Raw genomic sequence first — 26795 nt, 5'->3', positions numbered from 1 at the left:
CAGATGCACCCCAAACCCCACACCTGCACCCCAAATCCTGCACCTGCACCCCCAAACCCCACACCTGCACGCCGAAACCCCCCCGACACACCCCAAACCCCACACCTGTACCCCCAAACTCAGCCCAAAGCCCACATCTGCACCCCTAAACCACCCCAGATGCACCCCAAACCCCACGCCTGCACCCCTAAACCCCCCCAAACTCACCCCAAACCCCCCCAGACGCACCCCAAAACCCCGGGGTTCCACGGCTCAACCATCGGCTCCGCAACGGGATGTGGGAAATCCCACCCCAAAAAAGGAAGAAAAGGGCAAAATACAAAAGAAAAGGGCAAAAACCCCAAATACAAATTTTGGTGCAAAAAACGGGCATTTCCATCAACGGCCTCGACTCCGAAACAATTATTTACACATTTATTACAATCGCTCTTTTTCGAAACCTCCGGCAGGCGGAAAAACAAAAAACAACCCCCGACCGGCTTCGATAGCTGGTTTTTGAGTTTTGTTTTGCATTTTTTTTTTTAATCCCTATAAAATAAAATAAAATAATAATAAATCATTTTACAAAAAGTTCAGGTTTTTACCCCGCTCAAAGCAACCCCCCCTTTCGGGACGCTCGAAACGCCGAGAGAAAATATTTCGTGGGGCGACGGGTGGAGAAAAACGCATCGTAAATTTGAAGGAGCGATTAAAAAAAAAAAAAAGGTCATTTATCGCTGAAAAAATAACCATTTTTGGGTGGTTTTTGCACTTTTTGGCTGCGGTTGCTTGAAGCGCCGGCTGCTCAAAGACGTTTTTTCGCCTCCCCCCCAAAAATGTAGGTTTTCCACACGTGGAGGTTTTTTTTTTCTCCTCCGGTTACGTCGACGGTGATTTTCCAGCCGGGAATGGTTTTTTTTTTTTGGGGGGGGGGGGGAAATCTCTTTTTGGGGTTGCGAGATCGGAGCGAAATCTGATTTGAGATCAATAATTTAATTTCAATTCTACAAAGTGGGTTTTGGTTTGCCTTCTTTTTTTTGGTGGAGTGCAGAACTTTGGGGCTTGTAAGTATTTCGTCACCTTTTCGGGGATTCAAAGTCCCGTTTTTCTCGAAAGTCTTCGAGAAAAGGCATAAAAATATTTACTTCTAATTAAAAAAAAAAACAAAAACCAAAAAAAATTGCAAAGAAACCAGAAACGTCCCTTCCCCACGATTACAAAAGCAATTTCACATGGTTTTTTTTGGGGGGGGGGTGTTTGGGTGGGGTTTTTTTTCATGGTTACTCCCGTTCGCCACAGCATTTTAGAAAAAAGAACAAAAAAAGACTATAATACAGAGATTTTTTAGTGAAATGCAGCGTAAAAATTACAACCCGTGAGTCAGCGGCGCGGCTTTAAAGCGAAAAATTAAGAATCGCGGTAATTTTTCCTCCCCCAGCGGAAAATTTGGGTTCAAAATGCAGAGATTTAAGGATTTCTTTCCCCTGCCCCAGGATGATTTTGATGGGGGTTTTTGGGTTTGGGTTTTCTTTGTTTTTGGCGGAGTGGGGGAAAAAAAAGCGCTAAAAGAAAGAAAACGCTGGTTGTTATCGCAGAGGGAGACTTTGATTCTTCTTTTAAAAGGCGGCTGGGGAAACTCTCTTTAGTTAACAGCAAAAACCGGGATTTATATACATGTTATATGGCTAAAGTGAGCGCTGAATGGAAATAAACCACATAGAAAAAAAAAAAACCAACCCCAAAACCCAGAAAATAAATCAAATTACCGACACTGTGCGCTGCTAATTCGATGCACGGAGCAAAGTCAGGGGTTTGGGTTTTGGTTTGGAATTTTTGTCGTCGTCGTGGGGTGGGTTTTGCGGGTTTTTTTTTTAATACTACTGGCAAAAAGGGGAAGCCGTGGGATCGAAACCCTTAAAGACATCTTTAAGGGAAGCAGAGTCTTGCTGTTCGCCGTCCTGCGCCGGGCTGTTTCCCGCAAACGGGCTTCCCGATCCGGATTTGGCGCTTTGTTTGACCATGCCGTAAACGGAGGGGACCGGGAGGTTGTGTACCCCGGGTTGGGGAGCCGATTCTTGGGCAGGGGGGACGGCGGCGGCGGTTTTGGGACGAGGTCGGTTGTAACTGTTGTACCTGTCCGTAGCGGATTCGGCGCTCGCCTTCTCCGATTCGGGTTGATCCAATGCCGATCGCCGGACAAAAAGGGGTTCCTTGGTTTTAGCGGTGGTTTTGCCGGAATCCGTGGATTTGGCGGATGAATTACCTTCGTTAGGAGACTCGGAAGATTTGCCGCCCGAGCTTGGAGTCCTGGGATCGTACAAACTGATGGCGCTCAGCACGCTGCTTTGCCCGCTGCCTTTGCTCAACCCGCCGGCCGTCAGCAACCGAGGGTCGTAGGGAGCGATAGCCGGGGCGGCATCGCCGGCGGACGTCGGCTCTGCGGTTTTGGGAGCTCTAGAACCCCCCGTTTCTACAGATTTTTGTAACCTGGGATCGGCGGGGGGTTTCCGCATCCGAGGGTCGCTGGGTTTGTCGCTCTGGCTGGAAGACGGGCTGCCGGCCGCGTTCACAGTCTTTAATATCCTCGACAAGAGCTCGAAATCGGGGAGACCGGTGCCCGAGGAGGAACCGGCGTCCCCCGGCGCGGCTCCCCCCCTCTGCCTGGGATCGGAAAGACCCGTTTGGGGTCTGTTAAGACGTGGATCGAGTGTAGGCATGGACTGAAGGGCAGCCGGGACGGGAATAAACTCTTGTTTTGGGATCGGTAACGGAATCAGATCCTCTGGGCTCCACAGGATCATCCGGGCAAAGTTGGGTTTGTTGAGGACGACGTCTTTCTTGATGTGGCTGAACTGCTGCAGCTGGGAGCGAGGATCCCGCAGGGAATGACCCGGGAGAGCATCTAAAGGGATGTTGACAGGCTTATCCCGCAGAGCCCTTTCCCCTTCCTCCTCGTCGGGGAGCAAGGGGGGTTTCTGACCGCCGACGCCGCTGGAATGAGGAGCTTCTGGTTTGGGGACGGAGGAAGGAATGTGTCGCGCGAGCCTGGGGTCGGTGGGTCCCGAATCCCCGGGGAGAGACGGAACGGAAAGATCTGCGCTTCGGGAAAGCCTGGGATCCCGTAAGCGCGGATCGGCAGGACGACCGCTCCCTCCTGCCTGGGCTTTTTGCAGGCGAGGGTCGCTGACGCTGGAGGGTGGCCCGAGTTCTCCGTGGGAGGGTTGGGCGTGAGCTCTGCCGGAGCTTTGTTGCCTTAGGGTTTTCAATATGGAGGTGACGCTACTTCCACCGTCATCTTCGTCACTGGAATACCAGTTACCGGTATCGCCTGGGAGGAAGGAGAAGAGAAAGCAGCCGATTAAAAAGGCAATTAAAACACGGTCAAGCCGTGACGCCCGTGAGAAGGTCCCCAAAATGCGGCCCCTCTTCCCTCTCAACTCAATGCTGCTCAAACTCCCAGCGGGGGCCCACGTGTGACAGCCTCAGCCTCCCTGGTCTCATTTTTGCACCCCAAATTACCAGAGCGCTGTCAGCATCCCCCTCTTCCTCTTCCTCCAGACTCCAATTTCACCACAATCTAAGCCAGCGACCTTATCTCGTTCACCTTCTGCCTGGCTGTTCCCATTTCTTCGGCAGAGCTGCTCCTCTTCCTTCGCATGCTCTTATGCCACCGGGGATTTCCTTTTGAGGCACTCGGCACCCCTCGTTCCCTAAAGAATTCCTCCCCGACACCCCCACTGCTCCGATGGCCCCCTCTTTTTCGGAGATGACATCTCCGGGTGGGTAGAAGCCGAAGCAGATCCAAGTTATCACCCGCCACGCACGCGGCTTTGAACGGAAAACGTTGTATTTTGCCACTTGCCTTCTTCATTTTCGCGTTCCTGCTTACTGCTCTCGGCGAGCCTCCGAGCTCTCTCCTCTTCCTCTTGCTGCTTCTGCTGGATTCTCAAGTAAAGCGCTCTTTGTGCCGATGGCATGAAATCGGGGATGCTACCCGGCGGTTTCGGTAAGCCCGGCGGGCCTCCTTCACACAAGGCATCGTGATCCAAGGACGGGTCGGGGAACATGTGCTCTCCCGGAGGTCCTTCCATATCCTCGTAACCGCCGTAGTCTTCTGCCGAGGAAAGATCGTCACGTGTTAAAAAGCAAATCTCAAAGCTGCGAAAAACAATCCAATTTTTCCCCTTCTCGGCCTGACGCTGTGCCCGGAAATCCTGGGAACAACCCGCTTCTGAGCCGGCATGTCCGGCAAAGCACCTAAGAGCTGATCCCGGCAGATCCTTGGGACGTACCTGGGTCTCCCATCATGCCGTGATCCATCTCCAGACCTTCTTGCTGCTGGTAGAAATTATCATAGAAACCTTGTGCCGGTGGGACGGGCGGCATCATGCCGGAGTGAGGGGAATCATCCGGTCCGTAGGGCATCATGGGGGGCCCGGGACCCATCGGAGGGCCGGGATTCATTCCCGGACCCATCGGCATGTCCGGGTGCATGTCGGGGTGCATGTCAGGGTGCATGTCTGGGTGCATGTCAGGGTGCATGTCCGGGTGCATGTCTGGGTGCATGTCCGGGTGCATATCGGGGTGCATGGGTCCAGGCATTGGTCCTGGGGGTCCTCCTGGCCCGGGGAACCTGGGGGGAGGTGGACCTGGGTGCCTGAAAGAGAAAAAAGAAGAAAATCCGCTTTAAAACGCGCACTCCGCTTCTGGAGGGACGGACCCAGGGCTCTCCGAGAGGCGCTGGACCCAAAAATGGAGAGAAACCTCTTTTCCAGGCACTCGCGCCCACCCTCAGGGCGTTAGGGCAGAGCTCCCCGCTCGAGACGAAAAATCCGCCATCCCCGTCCCTCCTGCCGCTACCTGGAGGTGGTGACACCCACCTCACGCCCAGCTTCTCCGCCAGCTGCCCGGTCGGCCGCACGACGATCTCGAACAGCGAAGGGATCTTCTTGTACATGTCCTGTTGTTGCTGGAGCTGCTGCGGCGACAGAGGTTCGTGCATCGGTGGCGGCATCTGCGGCCCCGGAGGTGGAAGCGGTGGCGGTGGAGGGGGAGGAGGGCCTCCGGGCATAGGTCTCCCGTTCGGAGACGTTGGAGCTGGCGGTCCGGGAGGGCGAGGGGGTGTGGGTAGCAAGCCGACCCCAGGGGGTGGTTTGGGGAGAGGATTGATGCCCTGTTTCTTTAGCTCTTCGACTTCTTTTTCATCCTCTGCGCCCGCTTCTGCATCATCCGCCAGCATCTGAGGAGAGAAAGGAGTAAGAGCAGATCTGCGGAGCTGCCCTGCCGACCGACACGCTCCAGAAAACCTCTCCCTCCCTTTCCAGCTACTTCCACGGAAGGAAAACAGATGCTGAACCCGCGTTAACACTCCCCTGTACCTTGTCCAGGAGCTCCCGTGTCTCCTCTGTGAGCGGATCGTGAGAAAACATGCAGTCGTCCCCGTTGATGCAGTTGCCCGTGGTGTGGAACAGCTTGCAAGGGAAGTCCCGTATCATTTATTAAGGAGAATAAACCCGCAACAAGGAGTTACTGCAAGTTCTTCCTGCAGCCAGAGAGGCCACAGATGCTTTTCACTTCGAAATACAGCTCTCAATGGGGAGAATTTCACAGTTGCGATGCCAAAACGAAACTACCGTCGCCCGAAACACCCCGCTTTCCTTTCTGCCCTGTTTTCCTGTACGCGCAATGGCCAGAAAACCTCATTTCTTCGACAGGAAGGTTGAGGCTAAGAAGGAAGCGGGAGGGCTGTCTGCGGCCTTGCTCGTTCAGCCTGTCAATGGAGGATGCCTTACCCAGGAATGGCATTTTTTCCCTCCTGGTCCCCCCACATGCATCGATGCAGCGTAAATGAGAGTGATTTAAAGCTGGCTTAACGAAACAGTTAAACACCAAAAGGATATCATGCATGTAAGGGCAGTTTTCTGCCCTGGCGCAGTAGCCGGTGATGTAGAACTTGCACAGTTCCCGTTTCTTTGGTAGTTCGATGTCATGACTGAAATTGCAGTGGTCGCCCTGGTCAGAAACAAGGATGAACAGTGTGTTAGCGGGTGGAAGTGCGAACGCGTTTCTCAGCGGCCCAGAACACACCTTAGGACAGACAGGGCAACGTGTACTCTTTACAAAATGCAATTTGTAGGCACGAGTGCCTCCCTGAAATGGGTTAAAACCTGGACCTTACGCTTTGGGGATGGTTCCGCGTGCGTATAAAAGAGATCTTGAGAATATCTTATAAGATCTTGATAATATAATATTCTTGAATTATTCCCTTACCCAGGTACATCTGCCTTCCACAAAGTATTTGCAGATCACTTTCCCTTTCTTATCCGACTGCTGGTGGGGTTTATCGTGGTCGTTGCGCCGGTAATTCCCACCACCTCCTCCATCCTATCGGAAGCACAGTATGTTAGTTGACAAAGAATTTGAAATTACAAAGCAACAGATGAGGCGAGAGAAGTAATTAAAACTTCCTACGCAGCCGCCTCTGAGAGGGAACAACACTGAGATTTGGGATGAAAAAGGGAGGTAAAGACGAGCGTGCTGAGCCTAGCAAGGCTCCCGAGCACGGCTTAAGGGAGCTGTCAGCAGAATGGAATCCAAGATATCCATCCCCTTCAGAGACGGGACAACTTTTGCGGATCCTGGGGAAGACCCGTTTGGTTTTTTCCCTCCTGCGAAGGCTTTCTTAGACATCTGACTGGGTTTACAGAGGGCAATGGGGGAAAGGACGGCATCCAGCACTGAAGCAAGCCATTAGAAAACAAACTGCTACTCACTCCCATGTCGTCATCGTAGTAATCGTCGTCTTCGTTCATTCCACCACCTTTCCCCATCCCACTTCTGTTTCCGCCTCTGCCTCGTCCTCTTCCCATTCCTTTATTTCCTCTGCCTCTGGGGCCACGACCGCGTCCTCGATTTAAACCTGAAACACGCCCCCTCGTCGTCTCTAATTTCTCTCCTTCCGTAAAACGTGTGAGAGAGCAGAAAGCAGGGATCGTTATCCCACTCACCCCGTCCACGATTCTCCTTACTCCTGCGGTACTGATTCAGTTCTTTGGAGTAGTCGTCGTACTCGTCATCGCCCATGGGCTCCTCGTTATCGCAGTACTGCAAATGAGAACGATCGGTGCCTTTAGTGAGCGGGGATGAAGCGCAGCGGGGTCCCCCTCAAACGCAGGCGTCCCGATCGTGAAAAAGAATATTCTCTCGCCTCTGTGGTTCCCCAGGAACAGGTCAGAGACTCGGCACTTACCTCCATCTCTTCGTCATACATTTCCTCCTCTTCCTCGGGGTGGTCACCTCTGCCTCGCCCTCGGTTCCCTCGGCCCATGCCTCGGCCTCCTCTCATTCCACCTCTGCCACCTCGCCCGCGGTACCCTCTGCCTCGGCCACGGCCACCTGGCGAAGCAAAGGGATGGCGTCAGCACGTTTCAGCTCTCGGGTACGTTACAATACCAAAACAATATGCCCGACTAGGAAAAACAAGTAATAACTTTTCAGTACAGGATTACCAGCATCTTAAAAACTTATTTCTAAATCAGTTTTTAATAAGCTAAAAGAATGAATTTTTAAGAAACCAAACGACAACCATTTTAGAAAAAAACACAGTGGTGTGTGACCACGTCAGCTGCTGCACAGGTACGTTAGACTGGTAACGTAAATCTCTGCACTCCAGAAGTGACGATATCAGACTCGTTACGCTATCAGTCAACTTCGTTTTCCTTTCAGAGAAAGGTTTTATTTTATCCATTTTCAATCACTTACACCCTTGTAAAATGAGCTACGCTAGCAAGAGTACTGCTTATTTAAAATGTTAAATTATCCACAGGGATCTGAACTTTCCCCTCGGAGTGGAAAACAGGAAAAAACTCCTTCCCTTGTCAGAAACTGATGAGAGGTTTAGGCCATTGCAGCTGGCTCTCCACAGGCAGGGCAGTTCACCTTCACGAAACGAAGCTTCCTGCATTGTCGGGCCTTATTTGGCCACAGATCAGCTAAATGAGCAGCAGGTAACGAACATCAGAGATAACAGTGAAAAATGGAACGTTTAGACGTACCTCGCCCCCGGTGAGAGCCTTCCTTCGCTCTCCGGTATTGATTCAGCTCTTTCGCAAAGTCATCGTAATCCTCCTTCCCTATATCTTCATCCTCTTCCCCCTCGTACTGACCGTACTCCTCGTTCTCGTAGTCCTCATACATGCCATAATTCTTGCTCTCCATTTTAGAGTAGCTCTTCTTTTGCATGGGAGCGCTGTGAGAGGACGGATACTGCTGGTGGGACTTTGGGAAAGGCAGAGAGGTTAGTGATGAAGGAAAGGAATGTATCAAGCCTAATATCGTGACTTAATTTAAAAAAAACAACAACCCATCACACAATAGCCAGGCGAAAAATAAACAGGCTAAGGGACCAGAGCCGAAGCGTGCGGCCCGTAGATGGAGCTAGACGGGCACCCGTGCTCAAATCTTGCAGCGGCTCTGAACTGCAGAGCAGCTTCCCCTTCCCCATCTGCTGGCAGGTACTTACGGAAGAGTAGGGAGGGCTGTATTCCCTGTATTTTCTGTGTCCCTTTTCACCAGGACTGAAGTCCGAGTCCTCACTGTAATCAGAGAAGTCATCGCTGGAAGAAGCGTGGCGCTGCAAGGCAAGGAAAACACGTGGCGCGATTTTACTACGGGCCAGCTCTGACTTCGACGCTGCCGCCAGGCCCTTGGCCTTTCTAATACAGCACAACTAAGTCTCCCTTCGTCTTTGATTTTTTTAGGAAACTCAAACTTCGCTTAACAAAATCTTCAGTGGTTGCTGAATTACAAACTGGAAGCCCGTTAGCAGGTTGTCTAATGAAGACAAACACGATATGCCTTCTGCGCTCCAGAAATTCTTGGCACTTAAGTAACGAACATCCTTGATTTTGCAAATCCGGCAGTCTGCAACCCCCTTTGAGGTATAAACACGCACAAAGGAATTCCCTAAATAAAAACCTGGTTTCTTCCTGCTCTGCGTCCTCAGACGGACAAGAGAGTGCCGTAGCATTTTTATCCTACCTGCAGACCTTGGTGCTTGCTAGCCCTCAGAGGAGGAAGGCGTTAAGGAGCTGAACCCCAAGAAACCCTGCCAGCGCTGCCACCTCGCAATTATCGTTAGGGGAAGAGCCTCAAACTACCCGTAATAAAGTCAGAGGAGGAATTCCCTGGAGACGTTTGATGGCGCAGGAAGGCAGACCAGAGCTGGGATCCCGGAGAACCCAGGAGCCAAAAGCAGCGCGTGGCTCACCTTGTGTTTGGATTTCCGTTTCTTCTTGGATCTCCTCTTCTCTTTCTCTCTCTCTTTCCGACGCTTGCGCTTCATCCGTCGATGGGCTTTCTCATCATCTGAATCGCTGTGATGCTTCTCCCCTTTCTCCTTCCGACCTCTTTCTTGAGATTCAGAGGGATCCTGCGCTTCTTCCCCTCCGTCGTCCTCCAGCTCCCCTTCTTCCAGTTCTCCATCCTCCCTGTAAAGCAGACAGGCACGTTTAATTCTCCTCATTCAAAAAAGAAAAGAAATCCTGCTTACTCCGCTCACCAGCCAGACAGGAACTTGGCTCCCAAACTTCTCACAAATTCCTAGTTGCCGTGGTTTTAAATATCTGACCGCAAATACCGATTCTGTTCATCTCTTGCCACCGAAATCTGCTCAAGCTCTCGCTCAGCCTGGAGTTAAACATGGCGAAGAAGCATCTCGCAAACAACAAACCGGAGCCACAACATTACGGCGCTCAACTTTGACATGAAATTATTGCAGATCAATTCCATGAACGGAAATCGGTGTTTTAATAAAACACTCAGTCCACACCGAGAACTGAAATTGGTGTTTTAATAAAACACTCGGTCCTCTAGAAGACAAGAATAAGTAAATGCCACGTTGGTTTGCCAAACCGAGAGATGTGTGCCCAGTTATTTCCACTTTCTCATGCTACTGCTCACCCACAATTGTGGTTAGCGGAGGTGATAAAGCAAATCTCAAGAGGATTCCCCATGCCCTACTCAATTAAATTCAATTAAAAATTACTCAGATACGGGTTACAAGAAACCTTTTACAACCTCGTAATGGATTGAATGTGTCATACGGCACGAGTTCAATCCGCTCCCTTGCGTTTTCCCTCTCTCCCGACAGGTCCTGACTTTGTCGCCGAGTGATTTAAAACAAGAGTGAGGTCTCCTCCTCCCTTTCCACTTCAGGTAAGCTATAATTAAAAACATAAATGCCGGCTTGTTTATTTATGGCACGGTCATTCACAAACACCAATTTAGGAGCGTATAGGAGGTGGATGTTTGACCCGTATCCATCTGGTCGGGGTTTTTTTTTTAGGCTATGGAAAGACTGATTTCTTTGGCTGCTATAAAGTCCCCTCTTTAGCACTACAACGTGAACGGCAGCCGCGGCGGTGTGGCAAGCTGTGCTGTGCCCGTGCCGTGCCGCCGGCTGCAGAGAAGGCACCTCGGCTGGAAGAAGGAGCTGCCACCGCTCGGTAGCTCTCAGGAAGGTCTGGAGGCTGACACGGGGTTTATGGACAGCATTCGGAAAAAGCTGGGCTGCATAAATAAACTGACCTGTTGATAACTTCAGGTTACATTAAAAACAAAAAAAAACAACAAGTAAAACGGAATTATTTCCCCAAACATGTAAAAAAATCAGAGTTAACAATCCCCAGGAAGCAGCCTGGAGATGTTTCAGCATCGTGGAGAGCAAACACTGGGATCCGGCCGCCCGGTCCGACTCTGATGCAAAGCTCCCCTCTTGTTTTTGTTTGCACTTGCACGAGTTTAATAAACAGACCAGCTCCAAAATCAAGCTCACTTAAGTATTACTCATGAAGCTCTTAAACCTGACGCGTAATTCCTGGCTGTATATACAAGTTTTAAAGGCGAATATCAGTGGAAATGACTTCTGTCGCAGGACTGCAGCATCCTTCAGGTGTTTCTGTTCAGCGAGATCGATCTTGGAACAAGACCTGAGAAACTCATGCTCCGCGCAAAGCCGAGCAGAAGAAGAGAAACAAAACCAGCTTATGGAAAGGAATTTTAAATCCCTGTGTATTTAAATACTTAAATAAAAGTCCTGTCAAAGGACTCTCTCCTTTCCCTAGAGGGTCAGGTTCATCAATAAATGGATTTCGAACTAGAAATGCCACCAGGTTTCTGGATCCAGTTTCCAGCAACCGACTAGCAGAGGACCAGGGAGCGCAGCGAAGCGAAACACCGACGCAGCTCACCCTGGGCACGGGACAGGCTTGTAGGAAACGATGAGATGCTATAAAGCCCGCTGTGGCCGGATAAACGCCCTCGCACCATACGGCTGTGCAAAAAAATGGCTATTCCCTTCGGCATCACTCCGTTGAAATCGGCATCATTTACCCTCTCCCAGGAGTCCCTGCCGGCTGGGGATCGCAATCGCTCCCTGCCTCCAGAGAGAAACACATGCATGTCGCTGACACCTTAATTGCAATTTTCAGGACTGATAATTACCCTTTATTTTGCTAGTAAGTGCGCTTTTACCCTGCCTTGAGTTGCTCTGGGCCGATATCGAGGTTTAGCGGAGACTACACCCCTGGAGCATTATTAAATTTGCTTTGTTTACAGAAACGATGACCAAAAAGGCTCCTGAGAACAAGATGTAAAAATTTTGCAGCCGCTGCAAAGATTTGAAAAACACCAAGAGACAGGATGAGGCCGAACCAGCAAAACGATCGCCGAGCTGTTTCGCAGATGAGTAGTAATTATTTAATCAACACACACATCTCCTAAAGAAGGAAAGTCTGGGAAATCATGTTTATACAGACGCTTAGATGCCTCTTAAGATGGGCAATACCATCTCCTGCCGTCTTTTAACTCCAGTTCTGCCAGATTTGAGTAGGTTTGGGCCAGAAATCATACACCAACCTCCCAGAGAGACTGAGGGGCTTGTATTTGGTGCTGGGAAAGCGCTCTGAAAAGTTTTACTCAAGTATTATCGAAGCACTGAGTTTGCCCAGTGGTTTTAAACACAACGAAACGGAGTCATTTGAAATAACGGCAACTGGTGAGTAAGGATGCTTGAAAGCAACGGAACAATTTCTGAGGCTGGATGGAAAAAAGTTAAAGTGATTAAAGCAACGTTGTGCATTTTTGGGGGACGGCTCACCGTGGAGAGTCGCTGCGGGTACGCGGTGAAGAAGCCATGTCTGTTAAGCAACTATTGGTATCGCAGAAAACACTGACTGGGGGAAAATACCTCCCAGAATCCGCACTCATCTCAGGCTTTCCTATCGCTCCTGCCCGCCTGATCTATAGGGGACGGTCCCCGGCGCAGCACACATCCTCGAGGAAGGACCGACACCGGCTGCTGCGCGGCGTTTGTGACCTCAGCGCCACGGCAATGACGTAACACGGCGGTGACGACGCCTGGAAAAAAAACAAAAGCCCTTTCCAATCGTTATCCTGCCATACCGACAGCACGGGCGCTTTGCTAGGAGAAAAATAGTAGGAACGACCGCGTTATTTGAAAATTCAGTGGTGTTTTGCTATTCTGGCCACTGAAGAGCAGTGCAAGAATTACAATACTATCTTGAAATAAATAATGTCACTCAATACAGCTGAGGCTTTGTTAAATTTGGAAATGAGCGTAATGACGTGACAAATGAGCGGCCTAGACGGCGGATTTACTGTCAGTTATAGCTGATATACCCTCCTAACCCTCTTTAAGATATTATTGCTCCTTGCTCATTACACCTGAAAGAAACCCCGTTGAAAATAAGCCTCTCGGCTCCCACCCTTGGAAAAACACAAGTGGTTTTTTTCCTATTTTTAAGAAAAGAGCGAGCTTTGTGTGCTCTCACCTGCTCTACATACATAGGTGTGACAGACACGTACCTCAGAATAACTTCTATACAACACCCCTATAAAAAAACCCCAATTTAATATCCAACCTGCTGGAAGAAACCTTCTTTTATCCAGCAGCTTTTTGCACAAGAGGTGCAGCTGACCGTGAAATCGCCCGCCCGGTGCGTGATCTGGTTTTGCCAGAGCGGATCCACGGATGCCAAGAGCTGGGAGGGGGTTCATGTACAAAGGTAGACCTCGGTTTAACTTTGAGGAATGCAAAACATCGGGCAGGGGGGTGTCAAAGTGCTTTTTTTTTTTTTTCCCCCGAGCGATGCAGCAGGAAGGCTTTGAAAACAAAGCGTAAACGCTCTGGAAGTCACCGGATTGCAAATCCATGCGATTTAATCTCATGATAAGCGAACGTTCGCTTCTGATTTTACAGGATTTTAAGTAAAATGCTTGATGGGGATTTAAGCTGCGCACACATGTGCGTATCTTTAGGATAAAACACTTTCTGCCTGGAGCTGGGCGACCGTGAGAGTTTAAAGTTGATTTTTAACAATCTGCTGTATTTGGCAGCACACTCCATGGGGAGGGGGGCGCGGAAATGATCAGATGGCAAATTAAAATGGTTAAGCGTGGTAAAACCAAGTAAAAAGTGAAAATGAACCATAAATCAAGTGGCTAAGGTCGAGGGGGAGTGATTTTTTTGGCGAGAACGGATCACCCTGGCCGAGAGCAACTCTCCACAACCTATTTCAGAGCAGGATTTAAAACCAGACCCCTCCAGATGTACAAAAGGGCTGCTCTGAAGTGGAATCTAGTTCTTTCTAGGACAGACACGTAGTTTTTGCTCATTCTCTGCATTTTAAGGCTTTCTAGCGAAAACACAAGGCCGGGCTTTTCAGAGTGACCGCTACATCAGCTAAAGGTTATTAATCACACATTTAAAGCTTCAGCAGAAGTTTAATGCCTCGTCAACAACTTGCTCGGAGGAAACATTATCCTACCCCAGCATCACACCTGCACGCTCCGCGCCGGAGAAAACTACTCAGCGAGATCTCTATTCTTTCACCAAAACACTGATTATTCCAGAATAATCCCAAAGAAACTAAGCTCTCCTCCGGCTCGCCAGCGCGGCCACCTTACATTTTATTCCAAGTGGAAACCGGGGGAAATACATCAATCAAGAAATAAAAGAAGCACCGCTTTGAAGGCAGTGGGGCCACGCTGCCTCATTCAAACTGCGCAGACCAGGGCAGAAGTCATTAAAATTTATCAGTTTTTTCTATCTTCTCTATGGTTGGGTTTTGGGGTTTGGTCTTTTTTCACTATGGTAACAAATATGTTGTATCTGTTTATAAAGAGGCTTGGGTAGAGGTTCGTTTAGCCCACTCCTGGCTGTAATAGGGGCAAATCCTCCTCCTGACATCCCTAAAATCTGTGTTTTTAAGCGACGTTCATAGTAAAGGAAACTTTCAAGCGCTATTTGGTCACAACTCAAGATTTCTCGGGGAATGCGCTCAACTCAGCTGCTAACTCTGAACGTCCTCTCTCCTCACAGGTTAGCTCCTTCCCACTCCTCCTATCTGAATCCTTCAGTGAAATCCTAACGCTGGGCGCTGACGTCCTCGCTGCCACAGCACGGCTGATGCCACAGCAACGGGATACGTCCCAGGCCCTGAAAAAAAAAATGATGCTGGGGTCTGGGATTTGCTTTAGCCCTCCTTTAACCCAGTATAACAAAGCCTCGCTCGACCCAAGGAGCCTCAGCTGAACAATTACGCCCTTAGAAAAAAATAAAAACGTCCCTGCAACAAAAAAAAATTCCTGGCGGGTGCTCTGCTTCCCTATCAGAACTTGCTCTGATTTTCCAGGAAGCTACTCAGGGTACCGATGTTAAATGCCAGCCTGAGCGTCGTCTGCACGATTAAAAAGGTAATCTCTAGCAAATCGTGAGCACTAGAAGGAGGTTGAGCCCCATTAAAAATGGCTCAGGGGAAGCAAGGGACAAGGAAAAGCCCCAAACAAGAAGTTTGACTCCTACTGCTAATATTTAACTATCTAAAAAAACTAAACTACTACTCACTTTATGGAACCAGTCAGCAACTCCTGTAAACTTGGCAGCACAACCCCTGAAAACTCCTGACATTCAAACAACTCCTGGTTCTTCCGTCCCTCAAAAGGGAGAAAATTAATCTAAAGTTTTCCAGCCGCTTATTTTCTTTCTTTTCTAACACATCTGTCCCAACTCCTCTTGGTATGGATAAAAAAATCCTTTATGCCGTTAGCAGTGGACAATCAAAAAGCAGTTTGGATTTTTCCAGGATCAAGAGTGGAAGTATAAAGCTTAACATGTACGTACACTTAGTAAAATAACAGAACAAACTTACTAATTGAATATATTAGGGAGGGAAATCGATGCTATGAGGTCCCACTGTCTCTGAACTAAAAACATTTTGGCCAGACCAGTAACGTTTTCAAGCTCTGATGGTGAAGCTTTGATCAAAGTGGGGAAAAAAAAATCCCAGCTTTATGATTTCGTGGCAAAGTTAAGCCACAGAAGGTGCAGGGACCGTAAGGGTCCCGCCATAAACATTTTAAAACAGCGACAAAAAGGCACAAAAGGCATCACTGGATATTGTTTTATGTGAAAACCCCTTTCTGGAATGCAACTAAAAGATTCTATGATGCTATAACGAAAAGACCTCTAATTTGCTCTAAAAAGTGCTTGCATTATTTTACAGTTTAAGCAGATGTATACACTTCTTTTTTTTTTAGGGAATAAAGACAAGAGGGAAACAAACCACCGCAATTTCACACAACTGTATCAGTGTGCTTAGAGGAAACTGGGTTTTTTTCCACCTGAGACAAATGTAAGCTGGATGACAAAGGGGAAGAGTGTGTGGTTTTGGTCTCTGGGAAAAACTAACCCAAGAAATTAAATTAATTGGACGGGGAGGGGGAGAAATATCCAACACTGTGCATGGTGTTCTGACTTCGAACTTGAATTGTGTGAAGTAGCGTGAGGAAGAAACTTGAACTTTTCGTAAGGCACCTGATCGACAAAGGAAAAGAAAGGGAAGAGGGAAAATCGAGGACGCTAACGAGATTTGTTACAAACTGGGTGCTTGCACTGTACGTCGCTACTTCCATTTCTCTAATTATCCGACATGAGGCTGTACATGGGGATGGGGGAAAAATGTGTGATGACATTTGGGAAACGGTGCTTTCTTTGCCACCTTTTTTTTCTTTTCTTTTTGACACACTTTGGAGTTGTTTAACCAAACTTTTTAACATCTTTTTCTGCTTTACGGGCAGACCTGCACCCAGGGGCAGCCGGTTTACAGTCACCGTAATGGAATGAGGATGGAGTTTGCAGACAAAGCAATGGATCCACATCCTATGTCTAGATGGCATCAAGGGTCAGAGTGGTATGAGTTTTACCGAGGCACCTCAGTGCTACTTCACCTGGAAACGTCACAACAGACATATTTGGGAGTAAACTGTGTGCTTTTGTGACTTTTTTTTTTTTTTTTGTCTTTTAGACATTCACATCGGCGGGGTGCACAACTCTACCGGTCATTACAAAGGGGGAAGGATTCTGCTTGGTTTGTACACACACGGTATCAACTCACTGCTTACGCAAAATGTACCCTGCGGACGATCTCAGGACTTATTTGGTGGCGGGGAAGGGGAGCGGGGGGAAAGGCAGGAAAAGGTATAATTTAATTATTCAATAAAAGAGCTTACTTACCAACCCAACCCTGCATCACATGGAAAACAAACCTCCTCAGAGACAAAGGCATGCTAATGCGTAAAAGCAGCTCTCTGCACTGCACACCTGCCCTCCAGGGGAGTGGGATGGCAGCAAACCTCGCTCTTTTTTATATCTTTTTTCCAGACATACATGCTTAAGCTGTTTATTTTTTGCCGGTACTTTCTGGCTATATGGTTTCAACTAAGAAAAAAATTATTTTAAAGAAGTGCTAATAAAGGAAACAGCTGAAGTTATGTTTGGCGGGGGGGTGGGGAGAAGGTGCTTTACATACATCTCAGAGGAAAGAGGGGGTTCCTGGGGGGTAGATATATATTTATATTTTTAAACTTTTTAATACCTAGGAGGTGAGCCTTTCTCTATCAAGCGGGGGGGGTGATGGAGGTTATCGCACCCCAACACAGCCCCCCCTGCACCCCCAACCCTCGCTACCCTCCTGCCCCTGCCTGCGCTCCCTCTTCGAGCCAAGGCGTATTTTTAAGAAGCGGCAGGGAAGACAAAGGGGACGTTAATGAGGCCAGCGCTGCCCAGGAGAAATAACGTCATTAAAGACCTCATTAAGGACCCCCCCTTAAAAAAAAAAAAAAAAAGGCAGCTAGGAGCCCCCCAGCCAGCTAGGAGCAGCTAGGAGCCCCCCACCCCTCTCCCTGGCCTCCTCCAGACCCTCGGCTGCTCTCAGAACCCCCCCGGCCCCCCCATGGTACCCCAGGCCCTGCACTGCTCTCAGGGCCCGGCCCTACCCAGGCCGCGGCCCCCTCCTCCTCCTCCTCCCTCGGCCTCCTACTCTACCCAAGACCCCCCCCAAATACCCCCCGCTGTCCCTGCCTCTACCCCCGCTTCCTCCTCCTCCTCCTCCTCGCAGCCCTCCCCGCTCCGGGCCCCGCTTCTCCCCCCCCCAAAGCCGGGCCTACCCCCCCCGCCGCCCGCCTCAGGCCTGCGCCCTGGCTCCCCGGCTCACCTCAGGCCCTGTCCCCCGCCGCCCCCCGGCCCCCCATCTTCCCCCCCTCGGCCTCCCCACCACCACCACCGGTCGCCCCGCGTTTCCCACCCCCCCCCCAAACCTGGTCCGGCGAGCCGGACAGACAGACACAGACAGACAGAGAGGCTCTCGGGAGAGGCGGTTACTGGACCTTTCGTCCGGGCCGTGGTGGTGTTGGAGCGGCGGCGGCGGCCGGGGAAGGCTGCAGCTGCCGCTGTCGTGGTGGTGGCAGGACGGAGAAGGGGGGGTGGAGTGCGGGCTGGGGGGGGAAGCGGCGGCGGCGGGGGGGACACTCGGGCTCTCCACGGCCATGGGCAAGGGGGGCGGGGGGGCGAACAGGGGGGCACAGTCACTGTACAGCGCGGGGGTCGGCTCAGCACGGCCCGACCCGGCCCGGCTTATCCGCCCGCCCGCCCCGCGCTCCACGGGCAGGCACACAAAATGGCGCCTGCCGGCACGCAGCCGCGTCGAGGCAGCGCCCCGCACGAAGGCCGGAAAAAGCCGAGCGGTGCCGGAAAAAGCCGAGCGCCCGCCCTTCCTCAGCGAAAGGCGCCGAAGGTTGCCGACGGTGAACGGGAGATGGCGGGAACGCCCGAAAAGTGCCGAGGAGGTGAGGCGAGGACGAGTCCACCTTGGGGGGGGACAGGGGAAGCTGCGCAATTGTGCGCGCACGGCACGGGCCCCAGGCCGAGCGAAGGTGCCGCACACCCCTGTGTGGGGACGGAACGACGGGAGAAGTTACTCGAGATAGTTCTCCCGTGGGGTCGCGGGGGCCCTGCGTGCCGGGGAGTGGATTCCGCCCCCCCCCCCCGGTGGACGTGGAGCGGTGCAGGATGCTCCGCGGTCTTCCCGCGGGCCGCCAGGGGGTGCTGCCCCGGCCGTGAGGCGGCGGCGGGATGGTGGAGAAGGAAGAGGGCGGCCCCGGCGGCATCAGCGAGGAGGAGGCGGCACAGTATGACCGGCAGATCCGGCTGTGGGGGCTCGAGGCCCAGAAGCGGTCAGTGGGGCTGGGGCCCCCGGGGGGAGCCGGAGTGGGGCCCTGTGAGGGGCCCTGGAGGGGCTTCTGGGGGCCCTATGGCCTCTGAGGCACCTTGAAGGAGCTTGTGGGGGGCCTGGAGAGGCCCTGCAGTATGAAGGGAGGCTTGGAGGAACTTGTGGGCGGCCCTATAGGGATCTGTAGGGGCCCTGAAATGTGAGCAGGGGCTTCTGGGGGGCCCTGTAGGGGCCTGGATGGGCTTATGGGGCCCCCACAGCCTGTGAAGGGCCCCGTAGGAGCTTGTGGGGGGCCTGGAGGGGCTTGTGGGGGGCCCTAGAGGGTGTAGGGAATGCTCATGGGCGCCCCGCGGCCTGTGAGGGATACTGTAGGAGCTTGTGGGGCGTCTGGAGGGGCCCTGCAATATGAGGGGGACCTTGGAGGAGCTTGTGGGGGGCCCTGTAGGGGTCAGGAGGGTCCCTGCAGTGTGAAAGTGGCCTTAGAAGGGCTTATGTGGGCCTTGTAGGAGCTTGTAAGGGCCTTGGAGGGCCTTGTGGGGGTGTACAGGAGCTTGTGGTGGGTCCTATAGGGACCTTGGGGGTTAGCCGGTAACGTGAGGGGGGGCTGGGGGGTGGCCTGCAATGTGAGGGGGGCCCTATAGGGGCCTGTCGTGGGCCCTGGAGGCGCTTGTGGGGGACCCTACAGGGGCCTGGTGGGGAGGCCCTGCAATGTGAGGGAGGCTCTATAGGGGCCTGGGGTGGGCCCTGCAATGTGAGGGGGGCCTTATGAAGGCCCTGTAGGAACTTGTGCGTGCATATGGGGACCCTACAGCATGCAGGAGGGCCCTGTAGGGGCTACTGTGGTGACTGTAGCTGCTGCGAGGTGTCCCCAGGAGCTTTGTAGGGGCTTCAGAGAAGGGTCAGCGGCGGGTACGTAAGCTTATAGGGTCTATAGGGTTTGTGAGGTCTCTGCCCGACCCCAGGCAAAGCTCATTTGGGTGAAATTTGTGCCTCCTGGAGTTGAAAATGAGGGAGGAAACAAGAAAAGATAAATGGCTTCTGATTCATTCACATCTGGAATTGCAAAGCATCTGCTCCCACGCGCCAGTTCCTGGGTCTTTCCCTGCTAGAAACCCTCTTACTCAGCCCCTCTTTTCTCTATAAGGACATTTTTTTTCAGCTTTCAAGTTATTTTTCGTGGTCCTTTTCTGCAGCCTGACCAGACTTCTGCCCATTTTGAATTTCTTAGGTGTTCCCCAGCAAGCAGTGATGGGATTTGTATGGGAGAAGGTGGAACAACCCCAAAACGTGAAGTCAAACATAACGATCTTGCTGTATGCACATAAAAATGAGCGTGAAAATAGGCCAAAAAAGCAGGAGTCTGTCTGTTTAACAGCCCAGATTATCCCTCAGTGCTCAGTAAACTTGATTTTGTCAGAAAACCAATACAGACTAATCAATAACAGGCTTCCAAGGGGCAGGGAAAAATATATGTAAACGATAAAAGGTGAGGAAAACACATTGGTCCGTTATTTGGAGAATTTAAAACTTGCACGTGCAGTTTTGTGCTCGAATAAATATACCCCAAAATGTATTAATTTCCCATTAATTATAATTATCCACATCCCGGTGCAGCTCCAGCCCTCAGCCCTTTTGGAGGGAGGGCTATTAGGAATACCAAAGCGTGCCTTGTAATGAGACTTTGGTGTTATTGCCTCTTCCAAAGCTGCAAATGCTGTTTTCTTCCTGTGAATTTTCCTGAATTACCCACTCCTGTCAGCCTACGTGTTTCTTCTTTGCTTCCAAATCCCGTTAAACCTGCTTTTCCCCAGGCAGGGATGCCGAGGAGCGCGGCTTTCCTGTCCAGCCGTATTTATCTGCCGTGTTTTCCCCTCTGATCACTGATTCCCCTTCGTCCCAGCCCCATGGGAGACGTTCCGGTCGAGCCGTTCACGCTGACAGTGTGTTTCTGCTGCAGGTTACGAGCTTCCCGGGTGCTGCTGGTGGGGATGAAGGGTCTCGGAGCAGAAGTGGCGAAGAATCTCATCTTGGCAGGAGTCAAAGGCTTGACCATGCTGGACCATCAGCAGGTGAGAAGCTTGTGGCTTTGGTTAGCAAAGCTCCCAAACCCCCGCTCCGCTGCGGTACGGTGTCAACAATGGAGGACTCGCTCGCTGCTTTTTGGGATAAATATTCTACTTGGGGTGGAGTTATTCCATTTTGGGGCACATAGAGTTTGTGTCTCCAGTCGTTCGTGTGACAGCTAAGATCCAGGCTGCGCTCCTCCGCCCGTTCTTGAGCTGGGGGCTGCACCGCAGCCTCCCCTGTTGCTTTCTGGTTGTCCTCGGGTGCTGCACCCCTCTCTGAGAAGCCAGCTTATTTTTGGGGACACGTGGCTTTGGCGGTAGCAGCTCTCCACCCAGTCCCCTCCTGTCTATCTTCATCGGGACAGCCCCTTCCCGTGTTTATCTGGGGCTGGCAGGTGTGTGTGAAGCAGATGTGGGGCTCAGAGCTCCTGCCGTGAGTCTCGTGGACCACGGAACCTCTAAACAGACTCTGGTGGGTTTTAATTCCTGGTCCGGAGCTTTGTGTCCTGCGGCAAACATCGCTGGCTGAACGTATTTCTCACGCGAGCGCGGCCTCTAGGTCACGGCGTGGCGTCTCCTTGGGCGCAAGAGGGAGCTGCGAGCTCGGGAGCGGGGAGAAGCGAGCTACAAAGCTGCGAGGGATGGAAGAAAAGCGCAAAATAACCAGAGATTGATTTCTTCCCCCTCCCCAGCTCCCCCCCACCCCGTTTATCTCGCGATGAGTTTTCCTGTGGCGAGGATGGCACTTGCTTAGCTGTTCCCTTCCAGGCGTTAGTTCCCGCCTGCGCAGCACCCGTTATAATTCTCCCTGGGGGCTTTTCCCACCCTGCCTGAGCCCGTGGGAAGACTCATTTCTCCGTTTTTCTCCCGTTTTAGGTTTCCCAGGAGGACACAAGAGCTCAATTCCTCATCCCCATGGGTTCCTTGGGCCGCAACAGAGCTGAAGCCTCGCTGGAGCGGGCGCAGAACCTTAATCCCATGGTGGATGTAAAAGCTGACCCTGAGAGCGTGGAGAGCAAGCCCGAAGAGTTCTTCACCCAGTTTGACGCAGTACGTGTGGCAGGGGGGGAGAGAAAGGTCGGAGGAGAAGGGGCTTGCTGGCTGATTATTAAGTCTCCTCACTAATTGCTCTTTTATTCTGATTGCCTTAGCGCTGAGAGTGTCTATCCTTGAGCCGCGGGCAGCCGCCTGCCTGTCGGCGTGAATTTTACAGGTTGAGCTGCCTGACTGTTCGCAAACGGCATCTGTTCCCCTTCTGGTCTCCTCTGTAGGTCGCGTCAGGCAGCGGCTTGCCTGCATTTTGATTTTATTTTTTTGGGTGTGATGGGGCCGGTAGTTTTAGGAACCGTAGCCGACGCGGCTTCCCAATTCAGTGTTCCTGCTGGACGCTGAAAAATCTGGCAGCAGCTCTGAAAGCGAGGGGGGGAGGAAGAGGAACACATCCAGGTCTTGTAGCTCCCGCGGATCAGCTGCCTGCTCCTGCCTTCCCTGCCTGACTGCAGGGCGGCGGGAGCAGTTGAGTGGAACATAAAGCTTTGATTATAATAATGTGGCCCTGTGGGGAAGCTACCCCAGGGTACGTATCCTGCTCCGCTCCTGGGAGAGACAAGCCCTGAGTTTTTAAAAATGTCCGTATTTTAGCTTCGTCCCCCAATTCCCACTGAAACTATCCGGAAACGGGATGCCGTATCCCCTAAACCTCCTAATTATCCCTGGAGTGGAAGCTGCTGGAATTAGCCTGTGTGACGAGAGGGGAAAATTGATAATTACTGCTGCCCCGGGAAGGCAGCGGGGCTTTCACACCCCACTAATAGCCCCGTGAGGAGGCTGAATGTTCAAATTTCTGCCTGCAGGTCTGCCTAACCTGCTGCTCCCGGGATGTTATGGTGAAGATCGACCAGATTTGCCACAAGAACAGCGTCAAGTTTTTCACCGGCGATGTTTTCGGCTACCACGGCTATATGTTTGCCGACCTCGGGGAACATGAATTTGTGGAGTGAGTCGGAGGGGGCGAGCGGGTGGATGAGAGGGGAAGGGTATCGGTGTTTTGGCTGCCTTCACCCACGCGGGGAGGCCGCCTGCTCTTGGGACCTTGGAGATTTTAAATCTTTTAAGAGTCATAAAGACTGTTTGCCGCTGAGCAGCACAAGCGGGGATCGTGGTTTCTCAAAAATGAGCTCAATTTTTTTTTTTTTTTTTTTTTTTCTCCTCCACAGAGAGAAAACCAAGGTCGCCAAAGTCAACCCGGGCGTGGAAGATGGGCCGGATACCAAAAAAGCCAAACTCGACTCATCAGAGACCACCATGGTGAAAAAGGTGAGTGGGAAAAAAACAAACCCTGTGGAGACCTCCGAGACCCAAAACCCGTGTCGGTTTGGCCGAGGGAGTGCTGGAGGGGGTTATCCAGGCAGCTGAGCTGTGTTTTAGCCGGGGCAGGATGGTTTCTGCCAGCTTCCCAGGTGAATTTTTTGCCGTCTCACTGCGCTGCTGTTGCTGGGTCATCCCAGAGAGGGTTGGTTTTTGGCGGGCGGGGATGATATACACACTCCCCTTAAAACTCTGGGTGCTCCCAGCTCGCTGCTTGCTTTTTTTTTTTTTTCCTTTCCTCTGCGGCCGTACTGGTATAAAGCACTTTTTATACTGGTTTTGGTGGGAGAAAGGGGAGTTGTTAACTGGGGGGAGGGTGCTCCGGCTTTTTCCGTGTCACCCGGACCATAAAAGCTGCATTGTTGCTGCTGTCAACTGAAAGCAGAGCTCCCTTTAAGTGGGACTCCCAGCTCGGGGTGGAAAGGTTTTCCATGTCTTGGGGAGGGTAAAATCTGCTCCAAAGGAGAGGGAAAGAAAAAAAACCTGCTTTTTTTTCACATTTAAATGCCTCCGGCCTGGGCATTGTTTTGGTCTCCCAGCTGGAAATTTAACGGAGGAGTGGAAATCCCCTCGACTTTATCTGGCTATGAGGAGAATGTGAGCTGAGCCAGCAGATTAACGCCCTTTTGTGTCCCTTTTGCTCTTCCCCCCTCTCCTCCTCCTCCTCCTCGCCTCGCTTAGAGGGTGCAGCTTCCCCTCGGAAGAGCTGGGAATATTCCCCGGATGCCGATGGAACCAGCTGTCGCCCTCCCGCGATTTGGGAAGAGGGGTGGGGGGGGATACGGCGAATTCCTCCAGATCCGTTTCTGAGATGCCAGAGCCCGCGTTCCGAGAGAGGGCCGGGGCTCTGCCAAACCTTTCCCCGTATCCGTGCGGGAGCAGGCAGGCTTCGCATCGGCAAAGAGTTTCAAACTTGTTTAAAACCTCCGAGATTCGGAGCTGGGTTTTTCAGTTTTCTTTTCCCCAAAGACTCCGGAGTTGACGTTCTGTAAACCCCCATCCCATCCTAAGCTCTGACTCTAAGGACTATTAGCGTTTACCTTAAAATGTTTTTAATGAGGAGAGCGCGTTGCTGAGACGTCATCCTCCACCGTTAGGCTGAAGCTTTACGGAGGCGCGATCCCAAGTGTTTTGCGCTTGGACGCCAAGGTCATTGTGGGAAGATTGGGGCAATCCCGCTCTCCTCTCATCTCCCTCCTGCCCTCCATATTAAAAAAATTAAATAGCCAATTATTTTTCCGTGCTCGGCTCCGCCACCGGGCCTGGGTCCCCTTGCTGAACTAAACGGGGACGATGGTGACACGGGCGAGAGCCGAGCGCCGCAGGCGAGCGGCAACGTTTCGTCCTCCCCGTGATGAAGAGGAGGAGGAAAATGCCTTTTTTTTTTTTCCGGCGTCGCTGCTGGCTTACTGACCTCATGAAAAGGGACCCCGGCGCTGTCGGGGGACCCGCGCGAGGCGGGCGGCTCGATGTCTTGACGCTGTCTCTCCCCCCTCGCAGCGCGTGGTTTTCTGCCAGCTGAAGGAAGCCCTGGCCGTCGACTGGAGCGGGGAGAAGGCGAAGGCGACGTCAAAACGCACCACCCCGGATTATTTCCTCCTCCAAGGTAAATCCCTTCCTCCTCTTAATTCCCGCTGCTTTTCCCTGCCGGCATCGGTGGGGAAAATTCAGCTTCGTCCGAGCTCTGCCGTGGCGAGCGAGCGCGAGCCGTTTCCTGTGGTGAAAACGAGCTTTTGGTTATTTTGGTTGTTAGATTTCAGGTTTTTTTTCATTTTTTGGCAAGTTTTACCCTAACAGCGGCGAGCTAAAAATACCTGAGCGACTGGAAATGGCCTTCTCCTTGGTATGGATGTGCCGTGCCGCATGGCTCGGGCCCCGTTCCCTCCTCTCTCTCCTTTGCCGTAAGCTTTCGGCTCCGGTGGCGGCTCCTGCCAAGGCGTCTGGGGAAAAACCCAGCCACCCCGGAACGTTTTGGAAGAGCCGGGAACGCTGGCCGTCGACGCCAGCTTTCCCAAACCCGCTTTACGGTTGTTTCGGGGTGCCGGCAGGTTGAAGGTTTGCCGGCAGAGCCGCGTGGCAAAGCTCCCGGCAGCTCCTCGGATGCACGCTGGCAACGGGGTGGTGACTCTCTCTCCTTCTCCCAGTGCTGTTGAAATTTCGGACGGATAATGGCCGGGATCCTTCGCCCCAAAACTATGCCGAGGACTCAAAACTGCTGCTCCAGATCCGCCGCGATGTCCTGGAGGCGTTGGGGTTCGGCGCCGATTTGCTGCCGGATGAATTCGTCAGGTGCGCCGAGGGGCCGAGCGCCGCGTTAACACCCGTTTCACCGTGAATTTGACCGGGATGACACCGGTGGTGACCTGAGCCGTCGCCTGCCCCACATGTCCTTGCTTTTCCTCTGGGTCATCCTCACCGGGGATTAACGGATCGGCGCTGGAGGTTCACCGCCTTCCCCAAGGCCGGGGCGTGCCGGGGGTTTGACGCCGGGCCAGATGCCGGCAAGATTCCCAAATGCTCCCAGCCGATTCCGCTGGGATCTTGGCGTAGAGAAATCCCCCTGCCACCATGGCACGTGTCCTCCCGGTGATGCTGGAACCCCGGGAGGGTCCCCCTCGCCCCCGGCACGTTCACCGGGAACCCCCCAGCCCTGCCTGCGTGTTGCTGCACGCTGCCCGCCGGGAATGGTGGGAACGCGCCGTGGGGCAGGGGAACATACGCAAAGCCGGCGTTTTGATGGACTTATTTTTAACAGGGTGACACAAGATGCACCGGGGTCGTGTCCCCATCACCGCCGCCTCCTTTTGGGGGGAAACATCGGTGTTTCAGCCAGACCCAGATGCTCTGGGGCTCGATTTTGGTGTTTTTTTTTTTTTTTTGGATGGAGGGGACACTGTGACATCTCCGGCCTTTGCTGTTGAATTTCTCTTCCTTCCTTCCTTCCTTCCTTCTTTCCTTCCAGCTACTGCTTCTCCGAAATGGCTCCCGTCTGCGCCGTGGTCGGAGGTGTCCTGGGCCAGGAGGTGGTCAAGGTAATGGCTGTCTTTTTTGGGTGGGGGGGTCTGCACCCCAAAAACCCGCTTCCTCCCCCAAAATCCCTTTGTGGATATGCCGTTTTCCCTGTCCCCGGCCCTTTTATGGGTTTTTTTGGTTTTTTTTTTTTTGCTAACGGGGTGAAGCCGAATTTATGGGTAATGGAATTTTCCGTGTCCCCCCCCGCCCCTCCCCAGGCCCTGTCCCAGCGGGACCCCCCCCACAACAACTTCTTCTTCTTTGACGGCATCAAAGGCAACGGGATCGTGGAGTGCCTGGGCCCCAGCTGAACTTGGGGGGCAGGAGGAGGTCCAAGGGGGTTGGCCGGCCCCCCCCCAGTGCTCATGGGCTAAATGGGGGTGCGGCCGGCACCCCATGGGTCTGGGTGGGGCTTGGGTTTTTATTTGGGGAGGGTGTGGGGGGGTGTTTAATAAAATCTTGTTTCTAAAACGCGGTTTCTGTGGGGCGTGCATTGGGGGGGGAAGGTTCCCCCAAACCTGTGGGCCCCAACCACTGCACCCTCAGCCTCCCCAAACCCCATGGACCCCCAAACCCTGTGGACCCCCCCAAACCCTATGAACCTCCAGCCCTTCACCCCCAAGCCCCATCGACCCCCGAACACTACAGCCCCAAACCCCATATGGACCCCCAAACCCCATATGGACCCCCAAACCCCATATGGACCCCCAGCACAGCGGCCGCATGCCCCAATCCTTTAAATTCATTTTTATTGAAAAGAAACGTACAAAAAAAGTAATGGATC

The 26795-nt window shown here is 52.3% G+C and overlaps 2 protein-coding genes across 3 annotated transcripts; one reads left to right on the top strand and one right to left on the bottom strand.

Moving 5' to 3' along the window:
- Positions 1-1783: 1783 nt before the first annotated feature.
- Positions 1784-17885, bottom strand: ZC3H4 (zinc finger CCCH-type containing 4; the record flags this gene model as incomplete). Its single annotated transcript, XM_082012047.1, has 14 exons — positions 1784-3307; positions 3842-4093; positions 4272-4636; positions 4860-5218; positions 5358-5462; positions 5875-5991; positions 6250-6363; positions 6753-6898; positions 6987-7083; positions 7229-7374; positions 8034-8256; positions 8501-8611; positions 9248-9467; positions 17725-17885. 14 exons carry the CDS (start codon positions 17883-17885, stop codon positions 1857-1859), a joined length of 3867 nt encoding a protein of 1288 aa, XP_081868173.1. The 3' UTR covers positions 1784-1856.
- A 584-nt stretch (positions 17886-18469) lies between these two features.
- On the top strand, positions 18470-26322 carry SAE1 (SUMO1 activating enzyme subunit 1; the record flags this gene model as incomplete). 2 transcript variants are annotated; one of them, XM_082012036.1, is made up of 9 exons in its annotated part: positions 18470-18570; positions 20524-20635; positions 21509-21682; positions 22486-22628; positions 22849-22948; positions 24500-24605; positions 25144-25288; positions 25962-26031; positions 26230-26322. In XM_082012036.1, 9 exons carry the CDS (start codon positions 18470-18472, stop codon positions 26320-26322), a joined length of 1044 nt encoding a protein of 347 aa, XP_081868162.1. The 2 variants fall into 2 exon arrangements, with proteins under 2 accessions (XP_081868162.1, XP_081868163.1); XM_082012037.1 differs by lacking the exons at positions 25144-25288; positions 25962-26031 and having other exon boundaries at positions 26230-26276.
- Between the last annotated feature and the right edge of the window lie 473 nt (positions 26323-26795).

Source organism: Phaethon aethereus (assembly GCF_964289735.1).
Source record: "Phaethon aethereus genome assembly, chromosome: 31".
Lineage (NCBI taxonomy): Eukaryota > Metazoa > Chordata > Aves > Phaethontiformes > Phaethontidae > Phaethon > Phaethon aethereus.
The sequence above is the reverse complement of the archived record's forward strand: the minus strand, read 5'-3'. Positions and strand labels throughout refer to the sequence as shown.